Source organism: Sturnira hondurensis, unplaced genomic scaffold (assembly GCF_014824575.4).
Source record: "Sturnira hondurensis isolate 20B ecotype Veracruz unplaced genomic scaffold, ASM1482457v3 Scaffold0009906, whole genome shotgun sequence".
Taxonomy (NCBI): Eukaryota; Metazoa; Chordata; class Mammalia; order Chiroptera; family Phyllostomidae; genus Sturnira; species Sturnira hondurensis.
Genome location: NW_028082537.1, coordinates 1466821 through 1489427, shown reverse-complemented (window position 1 = coordinate 1489427; position 22607 = coordinate 1466821). Strand labels below are relative to the sequence as shown.

At 33.5% G+C, this 22607-nt stretch overlaps 1 protein-coding gene across 9 annotated transcripts in view; it reads right to left on the bottom strand.

Moving 5' to 3' along the window:
- MLLT10 (MLLT10 histone lysine methyltransferase DOT1L cofactor) overlaps window positions 1-22607 on the bottom strand; it is a 251441-nt gene that overhangs the window by 51033 nt on the left and 177801 nt on the right. For 7 of the 9 annotated variants that reach the window (XM_037058099.1, XM_037058098.1, XM_037058097.1 and 4 more), the window contains 3 exons: window positions 22037-22606; window positions 14968-15012; window positions 14096-14128 (listed from right to left, as the gene is read on the bottom strand). In XM_037058099.1, the coding sequence (XP_036913994.1) occupies window positions 14096-14128; window positions 14968-15012; window positions 22037-22606 (648 nt within the window). The remainder of the gene's footprint in view (window positions 1-14095; window positions 14129-14967; window positions 15013-22036; window position 22607) is intronic. The other 2 variants (XM_037058100.1, XM_037058105.1) reach the window with 2 other exon arrangements.

The window sequence follows — 22607 nt, the reverse complement described above, 5'->3', positions numbered from 1 at the left end:
ATAAACATTCAACCAGAACAGAATGAAGAAACAAGAATTCAAAAAAAATGAGGAGAAGCTTAGGAACCTCAGGGACAACTTTAAATGCTCCAACATCCAAATCATACAGGTGCCAGAAGAAGAGGAACAGCAAGAAATTGAAAACTTACGTAAAAACATAATGAATGAGAACTTCTCCAATCTCACAAAGGAAATAGACTTCCAGGAAGTCCAGGAAGCTCAGAGAGTCCCAAAGAAGTTGGACCCAAGGAAGCACACACCAAGGCACATCATAATGACATTACCCAAGATGAAAGATAAGGAGAATCTTCAAAGCAGCAAGAGAAAAGGAGACAGTTACCTACAAAGGAGTTCCCATTAGACTATCAGCAGATTTCTCAAAAGAAACCTTGTAAGCAAGAAGGGGCTGAAAAAAAGTGTTTTAAGTAATGAAAGTCAAGGACCTACATCCAAGATTGCTCTATCCAGCAAAGCTATCATCTGGAATGGAAGGGCAGATAAAGTACTTCTCAGAAATGAAGAAGCCAAAGAACTTGTATGTACAACCCACGGACATGAACTGAGGTGGAGGGAAGAACCCTGGTAGGAGGGGTGGTACAAGGTGGAGGAAAATAAAAGGGAGGGGGAAAATGGGACAACTGCAATAACATAATCAATAAAATACACTTTAAAAAAGAATTTTAAAAACATGTAATACCTAATAAGTCAGTGCCACTGACCTCTTTCCCCTTAGATTGTCAAATTAAAAAATGACAACAGCAAACACAACCATAGCTGACTGAGGTGAATCAATCAAAATTATACCTATTTTTTGTCATATCAGCAAAAAATATACTTTTTGGTATGCTACAGAATTTTAACAATGAGTTTATGTGTGCCATGAGATGGAAAAGGTTGAAAATCGCTGGGTTAGATTGTACGGAAATCTAATTATGTTCTCTGATCACACATTAGCTCCTTTCAATCTTCTATGCTACAGCCAGATGAACCAGGGTTTTATCTTTTTTCCCACCAAACACCAACAACTTTCAAGTCCTTAGTCTAATATCACAGGCTGCTATTTCACATATATTTCATATTAAATATCATATCACCATAACTTCACACAGCCTGTGGATTCTCATACTTGTGCCACTGCTGGTGCTATTTGTTTTCCTAGGATTGGGACTCCAGCCCTGTTCCCTATCTACAAATAGCTAAATTCTACATGTTCTTTACACATCAGGTAAAATATTCCATTTCTTGGACATCTCATTCCCTCAGTTGAAAGTAATTTTCCCTGACCCAAAACTCTTCCTGTACTACATACAGATCATTAGAGAAGCTCTACCTTGAAATTTTTATTTATTGATATACACACATTGCTCTTCCTTTTAGCTTTTATGTTCCCTAAAGACAGAATTCATGTGCAGAACAGTATACTTATTTCCCCAAAGCAACTAACCAGAATGTCAGATACAGAATGAATTTAATACATACTTGTCAATGAAAAAAAAAAAAAGCTGAGACACTCTTGAGACATTCCATATAGCAGATACTTACATACTGCAAGATCAGTCTTATTAATATGTGATACTGAGATTTTTAGAAGAGGGTCAGGGGTAGACGAATACATTAATTGGTTAAGACTAGTGGATTCAGAATACACATGCTCACTCTTAACTGATCTAGAAGTACTTGAGATACATTCAGAATTACAGAATTATTATAAATCATGGGATATCTCAGCTTCTTCTTTCCATTAGTAAGAATAAATGGTCACAGATTTAGAAAGTGGTCTTAAAAATCAAAACTTAGGCATCTAGACCCTGACAGGTAAGTAGGTTCAGGAATCCTAAATCACACCCTAACAGGCCTTAGCAATAAAGCAGACAATTCCCAACAAGTACAACAGGTAAGAACACGGTAACATATTTCATTCCACCAACCACTCAAGATCATGGAGAATTCCTTCCAATTATAATTTTTGTGATGAGCTCTAATACTGTTTTATATTGAAAAGTTTCCAAACTACATTAGTAGTTTCCAAACTATTAATTTAACACTATTACCTTTAGAATCACGTTTAAGGTTGATACATACCTGTGAATTTAAGTTCCTGCTTTGTTAGCGTAGAATTATAATCTTTGTCTAAGGAAAAGACACATTTTAATTTTGAATTTTTAATAACTAGTCCCTAAAAACTATTATATTAGACAAGTTGAGGAATTTAAGTCATATGGGAAGAAAAAAGATCAGTAGAGTTGAAGGTCCTAAAAAAAAAAAACCTATGGAAATTTTAAGTCATTATAAATTTGTTTTCACTAAAATAAAAAAGGCAGATTATTAATGGCATCATCATTCAATTAACTTAAAATTAATTCTTATAAATTAATTTTCATTTATACTAATTCCATCACTCAATAGGAATATTTCAGGTTCTGTCTCTCTTGCAGTTTTAATGAGAAGCTTAGAAATTCATCCTGCTTTGTAGTACAGTTAACATGCATAATGAAAACTACTTTTTCTCCCCAGTGGCTGACTCACCATCCAAATGTCAGTATCTGTTGTGTTTACTACTTAAAAGTCTTTGAAGCCTATGCCCAGAAACATATAGTGATTCAAGAGACAAAGTAGCTTAGATGCTTTGAAATGAAAAAGGTCTTACTGTCTTATCTATAGTATTTGTCTTACATTACTTAGCAGGGCTCTATAGTATTAGTTAGTCCTTCATACACAGGAATGAAACACTGGAATGGAATAGTAGTGTTTGGTGTATCCTGGAATGTAACAATTTATTGTACAGAAATAAATAACACACCAACAAATTAGGTAAGAAGAAAAAACTAGTTTATTGTGATTAAAATGAAATTAGAACTAATCTCCACACTATACAGAGCAACAACTCCTCCCCATCAATAATACCTCATTATACATAGTGAATCTCAAATGATGAACAGACTAGGGAACTGTTATGCCTGAGAATTCTTCATCTCTGTTCTTAAGATCCCTACCTCGTTATGCTTCCCTGAAATAAAAAGGGGGCATACGAATAACAAAGATGTAGTTTCCTACAAACTAACCTGACAAACCTGAGTAGGATACCATTCGTGAGGGAGAATGTTCATTCTAAATCAATCAGCATTCATACTTATTCTCAATCCTATACCAGATATCTATGAATAATTTGTTGGCATTACTTTGCCTCTTCCATCAAATGAGATTTGTTTAATGAGTATGATCAAGACAAGCTATAAGCACCATAATTAAAGAGAATTTTAAAAAAACAGTAATGGGGTACAAAAGTCAATTAGCAATATACTGCTGTGAAAATAGATCTAAGCTCTTTAACCACTTTAACCTACTATTGTAAAATATGTTAAAAGTGATAGTTGCCAAGACAAATAAATGAAGCAATGCCATTACTGTAGCAAAGAACCAAGTTACTACTCTGACACCAACAAGACTGCCTAATAAAAGTTTAATTCCCAAAGAAAATGAACATATTACTAAGAATATATGAAACTCATTCAAGGACTGTGTAGCAACTGACAACAATTTATTCACCCAACATTACGGAGAGTCTATTTGATGATAAGCTAAATACTAACGAAATAAAAACAAATAAAACCCAACTCCTACCCTTAAATGAGTTTATAGTTTAGTGAAGAAGAAAAATTTGTAAACAGATAAAACAACTTAGAAAGCATCAGAGTAAAATCATACCTGAAATATTATGATGAAAACCAAGTTGATGACATGCTAGTTTCAACTGGAGTATGAAACTAAACTGTAATCCCTGTATGTATGTACGTGTGTATATAAATATGCATTACCTGTCTCATCATTAAGCATTTAAAAATATACCTACTAAATGAAACAGAAAAGCTACACATACAATTTAGTAATATCATGAAATCTATATAGTCAAGCTGGCTAGTTCCAAGATACCACTATAAAACCAGATGTTATGAAATGCAAGGCATTTTCACTTCACAGACATCTATTTAAAGTTTACCCTCCATATATTGTCCTTTGCCTATTCAAATTGCCTTAAAAGCTTCTACTATTGATCAATATTTCTAAATAGCTTTCTCCTTCCTGTTCTGTTTTCTTTTTTCACTGCTGTGACAATAATTTTATTATTATTTCTTTTACTCTTAAATTCCCAAAACTTCTCTGGTCACATAAAATTCATCCCACTGGGCCTAATTTGTTTTTATTGTTGTTTTTAGATTGATGGGGTGTTATCCCAAAAGTATTTTTCTTTGTATTGATGATATTCTTATTTCCTTAGCAGAAAACACCAATTTCAAAAGTTTATGGGATATTTTACACCCATCCAAAAGTCCCAAGATCTTTCTGAAAAACACCCAATTAAGATGTATGCTTACAACTCAACATTTATGACTACGAATATATAATATTTTGTTAGTCCTTACAAGTATTTCAAAACATCTCTGTAAACTAATAAATTTTAATTTTATGAAGTTCTGTATAATAAAACATTTGAGATGCATCAGGTGCTACAAAGTAAATAATAACAATAATCCAGGCTTCAATACTTCAAAATATCAACTGTGTAATGAAAAAAAGTTTCAAAGTTTCACAAATGTGAGACAGGTATGACTAAGATATGGATCATAGAAACAAAAACAATTGTCTGGAAGAGCAACAGAGATAGACTGAAGAAGGAAAACGAACATACATGAACCCAGAAGTATTTTTTAAGTAATAATTCTATAAAAGGTGTCAGAAAAAAATTTGGCAGAAAATAAAAATCAGTTTTAACTTTTTAAAATTTTGTTATTTTGCTCTTTCTCTATTTCTCAATTACAGTTTACATCCAATATTATTTTGAACTAGTTTCAGGTGTATAGCGTAGTGGCCATAAAATCATATACTTTACAAAGTGTTCCCCACCCCATACATTTCTCTTGGCAATACTTTTTTCTGGTACATCTTCTAGGGCACGTGAAACAACAGAAAAAATAAACAAATGGAATGGTATCAAACTAAAAAGTTTTTGCATGGTAAAAGAAACTACTGAATAAACTGAAAGATAACCTATTAAATGGGAGAAGATATAATACTTGCCAATGATACATCCAAGAAAGGATTAATAGCCAACATTTATAAAGAACTCATACACCAAAAGAACAAACAATCCAACTGAAAAAAATGGCAAAAGACCTGAATAGAAACTTCTCCAAAGAGGACATAAAGACAACCAACAGATGTATGAAAAGATGCTCAATGTCACTGTTAGAAAGATGCAAATTAAAGCCACAATGAGATATCTCGCCGTACCTGTCAGAATGGCTATCGTCAATAAATCCACAAACAAGTGTTGACAAAAATGTGGAGAAAAAGGAACCTTTGTGCACTCTTGGTGGAAATGCAAATTGGTGTAGCCACTGTGGAATATGGAGTTTCCTTTAAAAATTAAAAATGCAACTGCCTTATGACCCAGCAATTCCACTTTTGGGAACAAATCCCAAGAAACTCGAAACACTAATTTGAAAGAATATACGCAACCCTAAGTTCATTGCAATGTTACTTATAAAAGTCATGATATGGAAGCAACCCATCAATAGATACGGATAAAAAAGCTGTGGTACATATACATAATGAAATAAACCATGTTTAGTTTTAAATTCTACTTTCACTAGATAAAGAAAGGAAGAAGGCCATACCAACTGACAAAACCAAAATTTAAATTATAGATTTAGCAGAAAAGAGGGTAGCAGGAACTGCATGTAGATTATACTGATGCAGCATACAGCTGGAGAGAAGCAGCAATGAGGCTGGAGAGTTAGTTAAGTGCCAAATTATTAACAACAACAAAACCCTCCATATGCTAAGGAAGATGCATTTTTAACCCCTTAATACCATAAAATTCTTAAAGGATTTAAGTGAGACAGTAACATGGTCTGACTTGCAATTTTAAATAAACTACTGACTCTGGTAGCACCTAGAGAATGAACTGGATTATGGAATGAAGGTTAGGGGGTCACTGAAAGAGTTAACATGACAAATTATGTAGGATTACCCAGGCAGAGGCGATGGAAACAAAGAAAAGGACAAATTAAATTAAAAAATAAAACAGGAAAAAACCTTTAAAAAACAAATGATGACAAAGAAAATGAGAGAGGAGAGTTTAATTTAACTCCCTAGTGTATGTAACTCTAGTAAGGTGAAGTACCATAAGGCAATAAAGAACACAAGAAAAGCAGGCTTAGAATGGAAATAGAGAGGTTTGTTAGGTTGTTGAAAATAAATCTAAAACTAAAGAGAAAATTCTATATTAGAGGCATAGATTTGGAAATCTAATGGTTATGAACAATAGCTGAATCTGTAGGGATAGTTAAAATACTTTTTGAGGGAATATGCATATGACAATGAGTTAAAAAGTAAAGGAGAAGATACTTGGAATAAAACAATAAAGAAGTACTGAAAGGAATCATAAAAGATACTGATATAGAACCACACAATCGGGGTTCGATTCCCAGCCAGGGCACATGCCTGGGTTGCAGACCAGTTCCCAGCAGGGGATGCATGAGAAGCAACTATACATTGATATTTCTCTCCCTCTTTCCTTCCCTTCCCCTCTAAAGATAAATAAATAAAAAATCTTTAAAAAGATGAACAAAATTTACCAATCTTCATCTAAACTGATGAAGAGAGGCTCAAATTACTAAAATCAGGAATGAAAGAGGATCTTACTACCCCACCTAAACAAAAGGGATTATAAAAATAATACTATGAATAATTATATGCCAAGCAATTTTAAAAAGCAGATGAAATAGTCATACACTTAGAAACATATAAACTACAAAAATTGACATGAGAAAATAATGTTTCTCCCAAGAACTTACACAAATGGCCAATAAAACATGAAAAGATGCTAATGTAATTAGTCACTAGGGAAATACAAATCAAAACCACAATAAGATATCTCCTTACACCTACTTGAATAGGTGTGATTTTTAAAAAAAGAAAATAAGTGTTGGTGAGGATGCAGAGACATCGGAAGCCTCATACTGTCAATACACTACTAATGGCAACATAAAAAAATAGTGCAGCCTCTATGGAAAACAGTTGGCTGTTCCACAAAAAGTTAAACATAGAGTTGTGATATGACCCTGCAATTCTACTCCTAATTATATACCCAAAACAAAAACATATGTTCACATGAAAACTTGTACATGAATGTTCACAGCAGCATCATTCATACTAGCCAAGAAGTGAAAACAAACCAAATGTCCATCAACTAATAAGTGGAAAATCAACATGTAGCGTATCCATAAAATGTATATTAATTATTCAGTCATTAAAAAAAGAATAAAGAACTGATACATGCTATAACATGCATAAAGCTTATGTTTAAACACAGAAAACATTATGCTAAGAAATGGAAACCAAACACAAAAGGCCACGTACGGTACGGTTGATTCCCTGTATGTCTAAAATCCACAAGGACAGAAAGGAGGTTAATGCGGCAATTTGCAGCAAGTGTGCTGCAAGAATTGTTTAAAACATGCAATATCTGACTGTTTAGTCAGGGACAATGACCTCTTTCCCCCCAGACCGTCAAATAAGCAAATGACAACAACCAACACAACAGTAACCATGCGGTGTGAATGAATCAAAATTATACCAATTTTTTGGTCCAGACTGGCAAAAAATGTATTTTTTCTTGCTGTGCTGCAGAATTTTAGAAATTAGTTTATGTGTGCCATGAGATGAAAAAGGTTGAAAATGGCTGGATTAGTGGCTGCCAGGGGATTGTGGGGGATAAGGTGGGACTGGGATTATGTAACTCCTTTGTGGGTTGATGGAAATGTTCTGGAATTTGACAGCGGTGACAGGTGTACAACATTGCGAATGTACTATTTGAAAACCTCTGAATCATACTATTTTAAATGGTTAAAATGGTAATTTTTGTTATATGAATTTTCTCATTAAAAACTGGATTTGAAAAGAGATAATGAGATACTGAAGTAGTAGAGAAAGAACCATTTATTTGAGAAAAGAAGAGAGAAATATAAAAATCGGATAAGGGGGAGTGTAATTTTCTACACACATACATGCATGCATGCATGCACACAAAGTAACTAATTAAAGCAAAGTAATGATAAACATAACACGCAGGACAGTTCCTCTGGGAACTGCAATGGTGAAAAGCATGTGCTCAATCCAACAGTGTTGGTAATATTCTATTTCTTAAATTGGCTGCAGGTTCCTGAGGGTTCGTTTTATTAGGGTAGGCTATGTAACTTCTACACATTGCCATCAATGTATCAAATATTTCATACAAAAGTCAGGAAAGAATCTATAAAAATATGGCAAAATATTAGCAGGTATTAAATCTGTAATAGATTTGTGATGTCTGAATTACTCTGTACTTTTGAAATATTTTATAATTTGAAAAAAGAAAGGAAAATGTTGCAGTGGAATACAGAGTTTCAAAGCAGAGTGGTCAACACTCTCATTGCAACAAAATAAAGTAAAAAACAAACAACAAAATAAACCCTGACTATCTCCTAGAATCGGTAATAAGAACTGGTCACTAGTAATTCAAGGAAAAAGAGTTAATTGAATAGATGCTAACACCAATATTATTCTTTAAATATGCTTGTTGTATATTTAAAGGTTACTCATAGATTAATGAAACCTAACCCTGAATGATTTAAGTAATAACCTTCTCAAGTAAAACAGTCAGAATAATGGGGAGCAAATACGGTATTCATAGTAATGCCTCCCCATTCTCCCACCCCTACCACACACATCCATGCCTTAACACCCAGAACCTATGAGTGTTAACCTTAGCAGCAAAAACAACTACACAAATGTGTTTTAATTAAGAACCTTGACATGTAAACACTACTGGTTATCCTGGATTGCCTGGGTGGGCCCAATCTAATCATCAAAGATCTCATCAACATTGAATCTGAGTACCAGACAGACAAAAGCAGGAGAGAAACGTCACCTAACATTGCTGGCTTTAAAGGGATTACAAGGCAAGAAAAACCGGGAGCCCTAGAAGTAGGAAGTAATAAGGAAACAGACTTACAACATTACAAAAGAAAAAATGTCTGAAAACTCTGATTTTAACCCAATGACATTCAACTCAGATTTCCAACTTATAAAACTGTAAGACAATAAATTTGCACGGTTTTAAGTTTGTTATAATTTGTCAGAGCAACCATACAAAACAAATAAAGAAAAATAAGATGACATATAAATTCTTCTTTTCCCTTCCTCCCTCAGTGACAAGTCTCAGGCCTTTTATTAAATGATGCCCAACGTAATGGAAAAAAAATTTAAAGCCAACAGTTGACACCTCACACTTGTTAAGCTGATTACTATCAAAATATAGTGAGTGTTGGAAAGAAGGTGGAAAAATTGGAAGCCTTGTGCACTGCTGATGGGAATGTAAAATTGGGCAGCCACTATGGCAAACTGGATGGTACTTTCTCAAAAATTAAAAATAGAACTACTGAAAGAAAAAAAACAAACAAAACCTACCATATGACCCAGCAATTAACTCCTGGGTAAAATGGAGACTCCAACAGACATTTGTACATCCATATTTAAAGCAGCTATTCATAACAGACAAAAGGTGGGCGCAACCCAAGTATTCCTCAAAAGATAAACAAAATGATGACACATAATGAATTATTATTCACCCATAAAAAAGGAAGATAATTCTGACATATGCTATAACATACGTAAACCTTGGGGGCATTATGCAAAGTAAAGTAAGGCAGTCAGTCACAAAAAGACAAATACTGTGTGATTCTACTCACATGAGGTATCTAGATGTCAAAGTCATACAAACACAAAGTAGAATGGTAGTCACCAGAAGCTAGGAGAAGATGAAGCGGAGAGATGAAGTGGGGTTGTTCACTGAATTTCAGTTTTATAAAATAAAAAGCTGTGAAGACTGATTATACAAAAATGTGAATACACTTAACACTACTGAGCTGCACACTCAAAAATAATTAAGCCTTGGCCAGGTAGTTCAGTTGGTTAGAGTGTCAGCCCAATACGTCAAGGTTGTGAGTTTGATTCTCGGCCCGGTCAGCACAATTACAAGAACTGACTAATGAATGCATAAATAACTAGAACAACAAATTGATGTTTCTCTCTCTCTCAAATCAATAAATATTTATTAAAAAGTTAAAATGATAAATGTATGCATTTTACTATAATCTTTTAAAAAAGCTAACATCTGGGGAGAAGAAGAGAGAAAACAAACATATGGGCTTTTCTAAGTAAATCGAAGTAACTCTCCCTCAATCATCCATAGGCTAACTATCACTTCACTAGATGACAACCCAACACTTGTCTCTGCAATTAAAAACGTAAATCCAGAACAATTAAAACAAAGTAAAAATAAATAAAAGACATTCAAATTGGAAAAAAAGAAGTAAATGTATCTCTGTTTATAGAGGACATGATCTTAGAAAACCCCAAATACTTCACCAAAAAACTGTTAGAACTAATACACAAATTTGATTAAGTTACAGAATATAAATCAATATATAAAAATCTGTGTTTCTACACCCTAATAATGAACTACTAGAATGAAAAATTAAGAACACAATCCCATTTACAACTGTATCAAAAATAACAAAATGCCTAGAAATCAATTTAACCAAAGAAGTGGAAGTTCTTTACACTGAAAACTAGTATATATTAATGGAAGAAATACAAAGAGACACAAATGTGAATACAGTCCATGCTCATGGGTTGAAAAAAATTAGTATTATTGGTATGTCCATACTACCCCAAACAATTTCCAGAGTCAGTGCAATCCCCATCAATATTGCAAAGGCATTTTTCACAGAAATAGAACAAACAGTTCTAAACTTTGTATGGAATCACAAAAGATCGTAAATGGGCAAAGCAATCTTGAGGAAAAAAGAACATAGCAGAGGCATGACAGTCACTGGTTTCAAACTGTATTATCCAACTATAGTCATCAAAACAGTATAGTATTAGCATAAAAACAGACATACAGATGAACAGAAAAGAACAGAGAGCCCAGAAATTAACCCACAAATACATAGTCAATTTTACAACAAGGAAGCCAAAAATATATACAACGGGGAAAGAACAGTCTCTTCAATAAATGGTACTAGGAAAACTGGACAACCATATGTAATGAATGAAACTGGACCATCATCTTACACCATGCCCAAAAGCAAACTAAAAATGGATTAAAGACTTGAATGTAAAACCTGAAACCATGAAAACTGTTGGAACATACACAATAAACTCCCTGACATTGGTCATGGCAATGATTTTTTTTAAGTCTGACACTAAAAGCAAAAACAAACAACTCGGTCTGCATCAAGCTAAAAAGATTCCGCATGGCAAAGGAAACTACCAAAATGAAAAGGCAACATAATGAATGGAAGAAAATGATTGTAAAACACACACACACACACACACACACACACACACACACACACATATATATATATAGTAAGAATAAGAGGTTAATATCCAAAATATATAAAGAGCAAAAATGAACAAACAAAAATCAAAACATCCAACTGAAAAAAATGGGAGGATGTAAATAGACATTTTCCAAAGAAGACACTCAGATGGCCAAAAAGTATATGAAAAGATGCTTGACAATCAAATCCACAATAAGATAATCATCCCATGTATATTAGAATGGCTGTTAGGAAAAAAAGAGAACGTAGAGAAAGGGAATCCTTGTGCAGTGTTGGTGGAAATGTAAACTGGTATAATTACTAGGGAAATTAGTTTGGAGGTTCCTCAAAATACTGAAATAGAAATACCATATGATCTAGCAATTGCACTTCTGGATATTTTTCCAAAAACAACAAAAACACTAATTGTAAAAGATACAGTTGACAGATCCTCCACATCCATGAGTTCCACACCTGCACATTCAACCAACTACAGATTGAAAATACTGGGGGGGAAACATGTTCCTTCTAAACACATATGAACTTTTTTCTCAACATTATTCTCTAAACAATATAACCATCTGCACATCATTTGCACTGTATTACACATTACAATCCAGAGATTATTCAATGTGTATGAGAGGATGTCTGTTGGTTATATACAAATACTCTGCTCATTTTATATAAGGGACTTGAACATCCAGAGTTAATGTCTGGGGCAGGGGTGGGTGGGGTGTGTGTCCTGGAACCAGTTCCCTGTGGTTACTGAGGCATGACTCTATATCCACCTCCATGTTCATTGCAGCATTATTCCAATAGTGAAGACATGAATGAAAACAACCCAAATATCCATTGATGGATAAATGAATAAAGGAAATATACACACACTGAGATATTATTATTCTGCCATAAAAAAGAACTAAACCTTGCCATTCATGACAACATGGATGAACCTTGAGGGTTTAATGATAAGTCAGAAAGAAAAAAAATAAATACTGTATGCTCTCACTTTTATGTGGAATCTTAAAATAAATGAACTCATAGAACTGATAACAGACTGGTGGTTGTCTTGTGGAGAGTGGGTGAAAGGCAAAATTGGTAAAGGGAGTCAAAAGGTACAAACGTAGAGTTGTAAAATAAATAATAAATATAAGTCCCTTACTTATTTCATTTTTCTATACTGTGACTAAGACTACTAGAGAGTTCTCCCAAACAATCTTGTAAAACAAAATGCACTGTTGTAACAGTGCTGAATGAAGCCTGTGCTCTATCTAGTTCTTAGTGACTGGGGACGTCTGTTTCCTCATCTTTAAAATAAAGGGGTTGTGACCTGGTTGGTGTGGCTCAGTGGACTGAGTGGTGGCCTATGAACCTAAAAGTCAATGGTTAAATTCCTAGTCAGGGCACATGCCTGGATCGTGGGCCAGGTCCCCAGTAGGGGACATGCAAGAGGCAACCACACACTGGTGTAAAACCAAAAATTTTAAAGAAAACCTGTGTCCACCATATTTATCCTATGGCATTAACTTCATTCACCCATACAGAGAAACATGACAAGTGTACCATTATATTAATATATCCCAGTACTTTTTCAGTTAATAAAGGCAAAAGATTAATGTGGCAGTTCATTTACAATTGCTCCCCCATGATATCTACTTTCTTTTACCCCAAGTACTCTTTCTAATCTTCCAGCATGCCTCCAAATGCTAATATTCCAAAATTAAAGAGGAAGTCTAAATTTACCTACGCAAACTGGAAATAAAAGTTAAATCTCCTCATTTTTTTATATTTCCCTACGAAAGACTGGGTAACATGTTTAGTTTATTCTCAAGAATGATTCCAATTCCTTTTCCTTTAAAAAATCTAATATTCAAGAGTTCCTTTTTATCTGAAGTATTCATTACCTAAGGTTCTACAGTTCCAAGTTATACAGGGAATCAACAGTTATAATAATTATAATTCATGCACTAATAAAATGATCACATAAAATCACGTTCCAACTATCCCTACCTTCAAATCAACATGAGTATCTATGCCTTTTCACCATGCCATTATTCTGTTACTGGCAGTAGATTTCTAAGCACCTGGCATACAATACAAACACAATGCAAATTGACTGCAAATTAAACTATATTAGCAAAATACACAAGACTTCATAAAGTTAATACAGAAAACCTGGTCCCAAATTACACATAATTTAAACGGCTATCTTCTTTCTTATTCTTTATGTGGAATATAGGGATAAATTACAAAAGTAATCTATACATTAATGTAAAATCCTAAAAATAAAGTTCTTATTCCAAGTTGTGGAAGAAGCAGTAAATTCCTGATGCAGGTACCAATTACTAACTGTAGTGGCAAGACAGAACTCAAAAGAACTACAAAAGCTATGTGCAGAAATAAAGAAGACTTTCATAAAATTAGAACAACACTATTATATTCTGCTCACAAAGAGACAATAAAAGCCAAAGTGATGAATTATATTGACCTATTATCATCCCAAAGGCAGTCTACAGAAAGTTTTCACTAAGTTGCTGAATAACTGACTCGCGGTAAAGCTGGATTTCATCTTATCAATAGGACATGCAAGTTTTCAATCAGGATTCCCTATAAAAAGCAACCTTTATGATAAACGAACCACTGGAGAAGATTCTAATAAAACTTACCATTATGTATTGCATTCAGCAACTCTGAGAAAGCTTTTAAGTAAGGAAAAAAGGACTTCAGGTTAAGATCATTCTCAAACACACAAAAGAAATATATAGGCACAGACTAAATCAGTATGATAAAATCTCAGTATCATGTATCATTGCTTGAATCATTAAAACTGCAAGGTCAGCCCATTTTTTACAATGGTATAAAATTCTAAACATTGTATTTATCAGTATACTTTCTACTAAATTTAAATGTTTAGGTATATTATCATAACGATGACAGATTTCCTTAGTAATAATTCATATGCAAAATCACTTTTAAGAAGATGCTTAGTAGTCTAACTCTGTAATGTCTTTCTTGCAAAAAGTATCTAAATGAAATTCTATATAGGTAAACCCACCTTTGGTCACACTCAACAGTATTTATTATAAAGAAAAACCTCATTTCATCATCTAACCCCATCAAACATTCTCATATCCTGGATTTCACAGTCGCAACAAGCGTAGCTAGCAGTCTAAACAAGAAAGCTATCTAATGTCAATATATAAATACTGAAAATTATATTAACATCAAGATTAATGAAAACCAAAATACTGAAATACTACTTTACTGGTGACAGACATCACAATTCTGCAATGGAAGCACCACATTAAAGGGCCAACAATAATTAAAATTTGTTAACAATTTGACTGTAATATGGATCCTGAACATAAGACAAAGCAACTTAAGATATCTTTGTATGAGAAAGAAATCTATTCAATTAAGAACAAACTGTATTTTGAAAAATTAAAATTCAGAGTTCCAGAGGTGGCATAATATACTAGAAAAAGCACTAGAGTAGGAGTCAAAAAGCCTGGGTTACCAACCCAGTTTGACAACTTACTAGTTGTTGGACATGCTCCATCATGTCGATACTGCATGGAAATTTCTGTTGGGAGGGAGGAGAAAGGAAATCAGCAAAGAGGTTGTCAGTGACTCAAGAGTAGAAAAAGAAACAGGCCAGAAAAATAGGAAAACATTCACCTAAAAAATCTAACTGAGAAGAGCAAACAGAACTGTGGGTACAGAAATGATAAGCCAGTAATTGGGATGTGAGGGGCAGGAAGACTAAACATGAAGGAATTCTCACAAATCTTAATCAGATAATGTAGGAATGTGTGTGTGTGTGTGTGTGTGTGTGTGTGTGTGTGGGCATTATGGACAAAGAATGAGGAAAACACAAAAAGGCTTACAAAGGAATCTGCATAATAAATGTCTAAGAATAAATGGATTCACTACTAAGAGAAAGTATAGTTAGGCAATGTGATAAACTAATGTGTTTTATGTAATTCATTAGCTGTGAACAGTTTATCAAAAACATGTGACTGCTGTGGTCAATTAGAAATTACAATTTAAGTATGAAAATTATTTAGTTCATATACAAGCAGAAGCCATTATGATTTATAGGACAGTATAAAACTCATTAAACTACACTTAGCTTACTTTCTTGTAACCTTTCATTTTTGATGATGCTAATGAATGAATAAGCCTTGACTCTTATTCTTTTACTCCACCCAAATGAGAACAAGCAGAGGGTGACAGGAAGCAATAAAACAATGTTAAAAGCAAAAGCTGCTCAGAAAATGGGAAATAAATTTCTACATGGCATTGCAAAGGCAAAAACCCTCGATAAAAACAGGACTACAGTTGTGACTCACAACCCTGCTAAAAAAATCCCAGGAACAACTGGTATTCCATTTTGGCTAACATTAATGGCCAAGTTCTTTTAAAGAAAGGATATCTGGGAATTCTCTGGATATTACAAAACCAAAACATGAACTCTAGGAACCATGTGTACAACAGAGCCTTTCGGGGCAACAACATATGTACCTCAGGGGTTGAGCCTAATCTTGGGCACACTGTGAATAACTTGCAATAAAAATGCAAAGCAAGACAGAGCAAGCCTGTGCTTACTTTCAATTACCATAATGTTAATAGAACTTTACGTTGGATGCTGTTAAAAAAAAAAAAGTGAAACATTGAGACCAGTTTAGTGTAAGTCTTTTCCAGGGGACACTCAAAAATGAGAGATGGTAGGAGAATTTGCCACCTTAATGACTCTTTAACAAATCCAACATAACTGAGATTTAAAAAGGGAGTGAAGGCTACTGAAGAGACTTAACGTGGTACATTACAGAGAAATGAAAGCTGTTTAGAATGGCGCTGAAAAATAATCAAAGGGCACTCAGAAGAGCCAAAAAACTTTCTCAATGGGTAAAAATGGAATATTGCTATTCCGGCCTTTAATCTAGTATTCCTGTGGAAAGACAGCTATGGTGCAGGCCCAAATGTCCACTCACTGAAGACCAAAACAAAATCAGGGGGTTTTCTAAGAAAGCCCATGCCAGGGTACATCCTGGTTTTGGCAGCATCCAATATCCTATATGATTTTCATTTAGGACCCAATATAATCAAAGTATATAAAAATCACTAGCCTGAGTCATTAAGATAGGTTTGAATTACACTCAATAACTGTATAACTATCCCCTGATCTACAATACTATACTAGCAACTCTCCTCTTCTGACGTTTATTAGATGAATATTTACAGCTTTATGATTCCCTTATTTGTTTATAGAATCAGCCTATTCCTAATCAAAATCTTTTACCAGGGTAAGTTTAATCAGTTTCATTTTATAAGCTATGACCATAAATGGGAATATATTTAACAAGAACCCTTCCAAAGTTATTTATATGTCCTCAAATTAAACCTTCATAACTTTTATATCTCTAGAAGTCAGAACAAACTTCTCTTGAAATGATATTTGTATTAGTAACTCATCTCCATGAAATCTTTAAGATTTTAACATTAAGTAGATAGGATCACAACTAAAAAAGCACCTTTCCAGAATCTTCTTTTGTAGCATTTATTAGCACTAAAGACTTATATCACTGAACTAGATTTCAAGTATCTTAACTTAGAAAGGTATGGCATTATATATTAAAGAACTAGTGACAACTATAGATCAGGGAGCTGTGCCCTGCCTGGTGTGGCTCAAGCACCAGCCTATGAGCCAAAAGGTCCCTGGTTCGATTCCTGGTCAGGCCACATGCCTGGGTTGCAGGCCAGGTCTCCAGTTGGGGACATGCAAGAGGCAACCAATCGGCTGGGGGATCCCCAACCAAAAATAAATAAATAAATAGTCTTAAAAAACAAAAAATAGGAAACTGTATACTTTAAAAGACAGTATGCAAAGAAAAAAAAGGTTAAACCATCAACTCCTTATCGTTTAACAAATACCATATTTTTCTCAGAGAAAGTAAGATGTTTCTGTGAAGAAAAAACAAGTTAACTTTCTTTGGGATTGAGTACACAATGGAGTATACAGATTGCATTATAAAATTGTACACCTGAAATTTATATAATGTTGTTAATCAATGTCACCCCAAAATATTTTTTAAAATGTTAACTTTCACTTTAGTAAATCATAAACTCTCATAATGTGGTCGACATATTTAAATAGGAAAAAAGAAGAGGACAAACACTACACGTCAGCTCTTTCAAATGCTGTATTAATCTTCAACGTCTCAAAAAACTGGGTGCCTACTTGTTAGGATCTCAAAAGAATATTTGTAGGAAAGAATTCAACAAAAAGCTTAACATAATCTGTAAACCAAAGCTTACATTCTTTAGTCATCACTTAAAACAACACACTAGTTTTTCATGTTATACAAGACACTGTAAAACAGTAGGTGCTTCATCAGGATATACTTCAATTTACTAAAATAAAAACCTTACAATCCAAAGCCCTGATCAAGTAAAATTAATTATTTATAAAGCTTAGTTATTTGTAAAGCTTTTCATGCAACCTGATTATAAACACCCAAAGGCAAGTACAAAATATCCTGTGATACTAAATACTAACCACATGGTACGTTCTCAGTGATTACTGGTGGTATTCATTCATTTTTTTAAAAGATGTTTAACATTTATTGGTTTGGACAAAAAGATCATTTGGTTTTTTCCATAAGATGACCCTAGCCATCTTAGTTGTCTTTAACTAAGACAACTAAGTAGCACTTAGTTGCCTTTAACTTCATTCAAAACAATTTTGTGAGATTCTTGTGACAACTGTCACATCAGCATGCATCAAAAAAAGAAAAAGGTAAATTTTTGTGTAGCCATTGTAAGACTGAAGATGGAGAAATATAAACATTTTTGTCATATTATGCTCTTATTATTTCAAGAAAGGTAAACACACAACTGAAATGCAAAAAACAAGATTCGTACAGTGTATGGAGAAGGTGCTATGAGTGACCTTCATTTTTGAACATGTCAAAAGCGGTTTGCAAAATTTCGTGCTGGAGATGTCTCACTAGATGATGCTCCACAGTTGGAGATCAGTAGAAGTTGATAGCAATCAAATTGAAACATTAATTGAAAACAATCAATGTTATAGCACTCCAGAGATAACCAACATACTCAAAATATCAAAGTCAATAAAGTTATTGGTGAAAATGAAAAATGTATCTTATTTTATGGAAAAAAACTAAACAGACTTTGTGGCCAACTCAATATTAAGCTGCAAGCACTGTGCTGGCAATGAGCAGACAGTGGTGAACATCACAAACACAGCCCCTAACCTCGTGGGGCTAGAATTAAAGTGCATGTGATAGTCTTAACCTCATAGCCAAAAGACGCTCACAAATGTCACTTTCATTATTACTGAATTATGAACCTGTCATTATAGCAAATGAATCTCTTTAAAAGGGTACCATGAAAAACAATTCTTGATAATGCACTACACAGTATACATTTTCTCCTTTCTACTTATACAGGGAGAAAGTTTCCTGCTTTTACAATTATTGAATTAATTCTCAATCTAAAATCAATCCAAAGGAAAAATTAATATTTTCATGCTAAGAGTATGATACTACTGTTGCAAATGAAATTACTGGCTCAAACTGTCTCACTGATCCTGTTCCTGAAAGTATGATTGACATGTATACTACTGCGGTTTTAAACTCTCATCAGCAAACATCCACTGAATTTATAATTGTTTGAAATCAAGGAAACTGCAAAGCTTCAAGACTCAGAGCTGTGAGAATTGTTTCTTTTTTATATGAGTAACAATACTTGATGCTTGTCAAGTCCTTAAGACAGTATGTAACATACACTGTTTCAGCAACAGTTGGTAATTCTTAATTTATACCAAAAAAGCATAATTTCTAAATATCAATGGCATTTAGCTAGCTTCTTCTTCTAGGTAAGAAAAACTTTTTAGTACTAAGTATATCAATAAGAGTGCTCTGATCTAATCCTAAAAATTTTATTAAAATGTATAAAATTAAAGAATGTATTATCTTGAATAGTTTTAAGTAACTACTCTTGTTTCATTACTATCGTTTTACTTTAACAAGAGATACAAGTGTAAGAAACTGAAATACAAATGTAAGTTTTTTTTAGATACAAGTTTAAGAAAAAAATCCCAGAAAGTCTAAATTTAAGCCATTTATTATCATGAAATAATATTTATGGTAAAAGGAATACAAATTCATTTTTCTTCCACAGATATACCACAAACATTGTCCTCAGAAAGTAATCACTGTGTAAAGAATACTATTTCTTATGCCTAAAATCTCCCTAAATCTGTAACAGGTAGGAATAGGAAAATTTTTCAGAGATGTACCATATTTTGCCATGTATAATGTGCATTTTGCCCAAATTCTTGAGGGAAAAGTGAGAATGTGCATTATACATGGGCAGTACTAATTCTGTATCTATATAAATGTTTTAAATGCTTTTATTTATGCTTATGTTAAAAGTATAATTCTAGAGAGCAATAATGATATCTCTATGTTTCTAAATAAATGCTACAATTCCTTTATAATACAAAAAACAAGTATCTAAATATAAGTAATTGAATTAAAAAATTAAAGTGAAAGATTTTTTTTGTTTTTTTGTTGGTGTACATCATGCACTGAAGAACATTACACATGGCAAAATACAGTAAATTATTTTAATTCCATTCATTTGAAGATGTGGTTCAAGTGATATCTAAATGAAATTCCTGAAACTCACTAATCATCAGACTAGACTTCTATATATTGAAATCAGTGAGGATCTCTTCACAAAAGCAAATTTAGGCTTCATTTCCTCAGTAAGTTAACCATTTGATTACTGTGCCTCTTCCTAAATATGAAAATAAACTCAAGTTTTTTCTGAGTAAATTTATCTAAAATTACTTTTTTGTGACTTGGGGCTAAAACTAATTGCTAAAGACACATTGGTCTCAAATGTCAAATATGTTTCATATTACATAAATACGTGGTCAAGTGTGCAAAATGTTTGTATCTTCTCAATGAACTAATTTCTCAGTGCAATTTATATCCCTCCTACCCAAAACAGTGGTTCTCAGCCAAGGGAGATTTTTGCTCCCTACTCCTTGGGGGGAAACTTTTTTTTGTCTCAAAGAGGGGGGGAAGGGGCATGCTGGAAGTCACTGGCATCTAGAGGCCTAGGGATCTGATAAACATCCTACAATGCACATGACAGCAATGAACAACAAAAAACTACCCTGAGCAAAATGGCAAAACTGCAGTGACAAGATTGAGAAATCCTTCTCTAGAACCATCTCTCATGCTACTAATGAACCAATCCTTCTATACTTTCACCCATTTCTCAAAAACAAAGCAAAACAAAACCAAACAACAACAACAAAACACCCCAACCAAACAAAAAAACACACCATACATATCAAACAGGTCCACCACTAAGCTATCTATAAGAAAGAGAAAGAAATCCCTGATGTGTGATCTTGAAAACGTATTTTACCTGTCTAAAGCTCAGTTTTATCAGCTGTAAAATAGAGGCCTTAATAGTATCACTTCATAAAACTGTTGTGAGGATTATACATGATATTAATTAATTATAAAGCACTTAACAGACCCTGGCACAAATAAACGGTAGTTAGTTATTATTTTTCACATCTCTTCTCCCTTAGAATGGTATCTCACTTAGGTTTACTTACTGAAATTATCTACACAGCTATAAAAAATCCACAATTCTGTATTTATAATATATATATGAACATTCTTAAATTAAATTGTATTTGTTATTTTTCCATACCACTTCCTACCACTCTCTCTACCAACAAATAAAACTGATAAAATCCACTAAGTGTTTATTTTAGCCAAAATCTCATTTCTACAATCAGAAATAATTACCTTAAATTCAAGATGCAATTTAAAATACGTCCATTTAACTAATATTTAAACAGTTAAGTTTCTCTCCAAAAACTTGCATTTAAATTTTTTAAAAACTGAAAGTAATATTTGTAGCATAAATATACATTAAAGAAGTATTTCAATGGTGTGAATAACAACATGTATAAATTAATTTGTACTATAATAAAGATAACAGTAAAACAAACATACTGGAAAACAGAAAGAATTTAAATCATTTCAGACAGTTCCTGGAATGTGATCGTTAAAAACCCATAAATTTAAATCATGTATCACTGAGTAAAAAATATTCCAGATGAAGTAATTCAGGTAGAATTTGAGGAGTTGCTGAGAAAATGAAGAGTGAAATTTAGAGAAAGAAAGCTCAAAACAAATACCAATCAAAAACAGCAAAAACTTTCACACCTCAAATGTTAATTCTTAGTTGGTTTTAAAAATACTGTGCAAGTGAAGCAAAAATAAAAGTGGGAAATTCTAGGTGTTTCATAAAAAATAACCAATAAACTATCCTGTATTTAGTTAAGTAACATCAGATTAGTGTCAAACATCTTTTCCAAACACCAAATTGTCTCTCAAAGAACAAAACATATTTTTTTATCAAGATGATCAAATATCACTTAGCAACTCAAGAACTATCATAACAATAGTTTAAAATGAATTTACTTTTTGGAGTAATGGAAGAGGAATGGTGGTGGATGTAAGGAAGAAAAACAATGGGGAAATCCCTACCTGAACCAACTGGAGATGAGCCAACACTAAGACTTTGTAAACTTCCATTCCTGAGCAATGTAGGAGATTTCTGAAGACTAGAGCTTGTTACACTTCCTGCAGCTGATGCTACAGATGATGTTGGTGAAGCAGAAGAAACTGAGAGATGAGAAACATTCTCTTGATTTTTGTTTCCTTTGGGTCTACCAGGCCCATGCTTACTTTGTTTATTTCCTTTTCTTTTCTTTTCCTTTACAGTTTCTTCTTCTATGCCAGAAGTTTGAGCCCGCTTATATCCTGCTGTGGGAAGGCTGGAATTACCCAAATCTCCAGGTGAGTTTTCAAAGCTCTTAGGCTGTGAAATAACAGCTGAGGTTGAAGGGAGACCAATTATGGAACTAAAACTATTTACCCCCCCTTCCTGGCTTCCAGACTCTCCTTTATGTACATCTTTGGTTGATGACGACTGTTGGGAGTGAGTATAACTGTCATTACGTAGATCTGAGTCTGTAAAGCTCAAGAAATCCTGGGGAGACTGTACTGAACTTCCCGAAGATGATTTTACACTGCCTGGAGTTCCTGAAAAACTGCC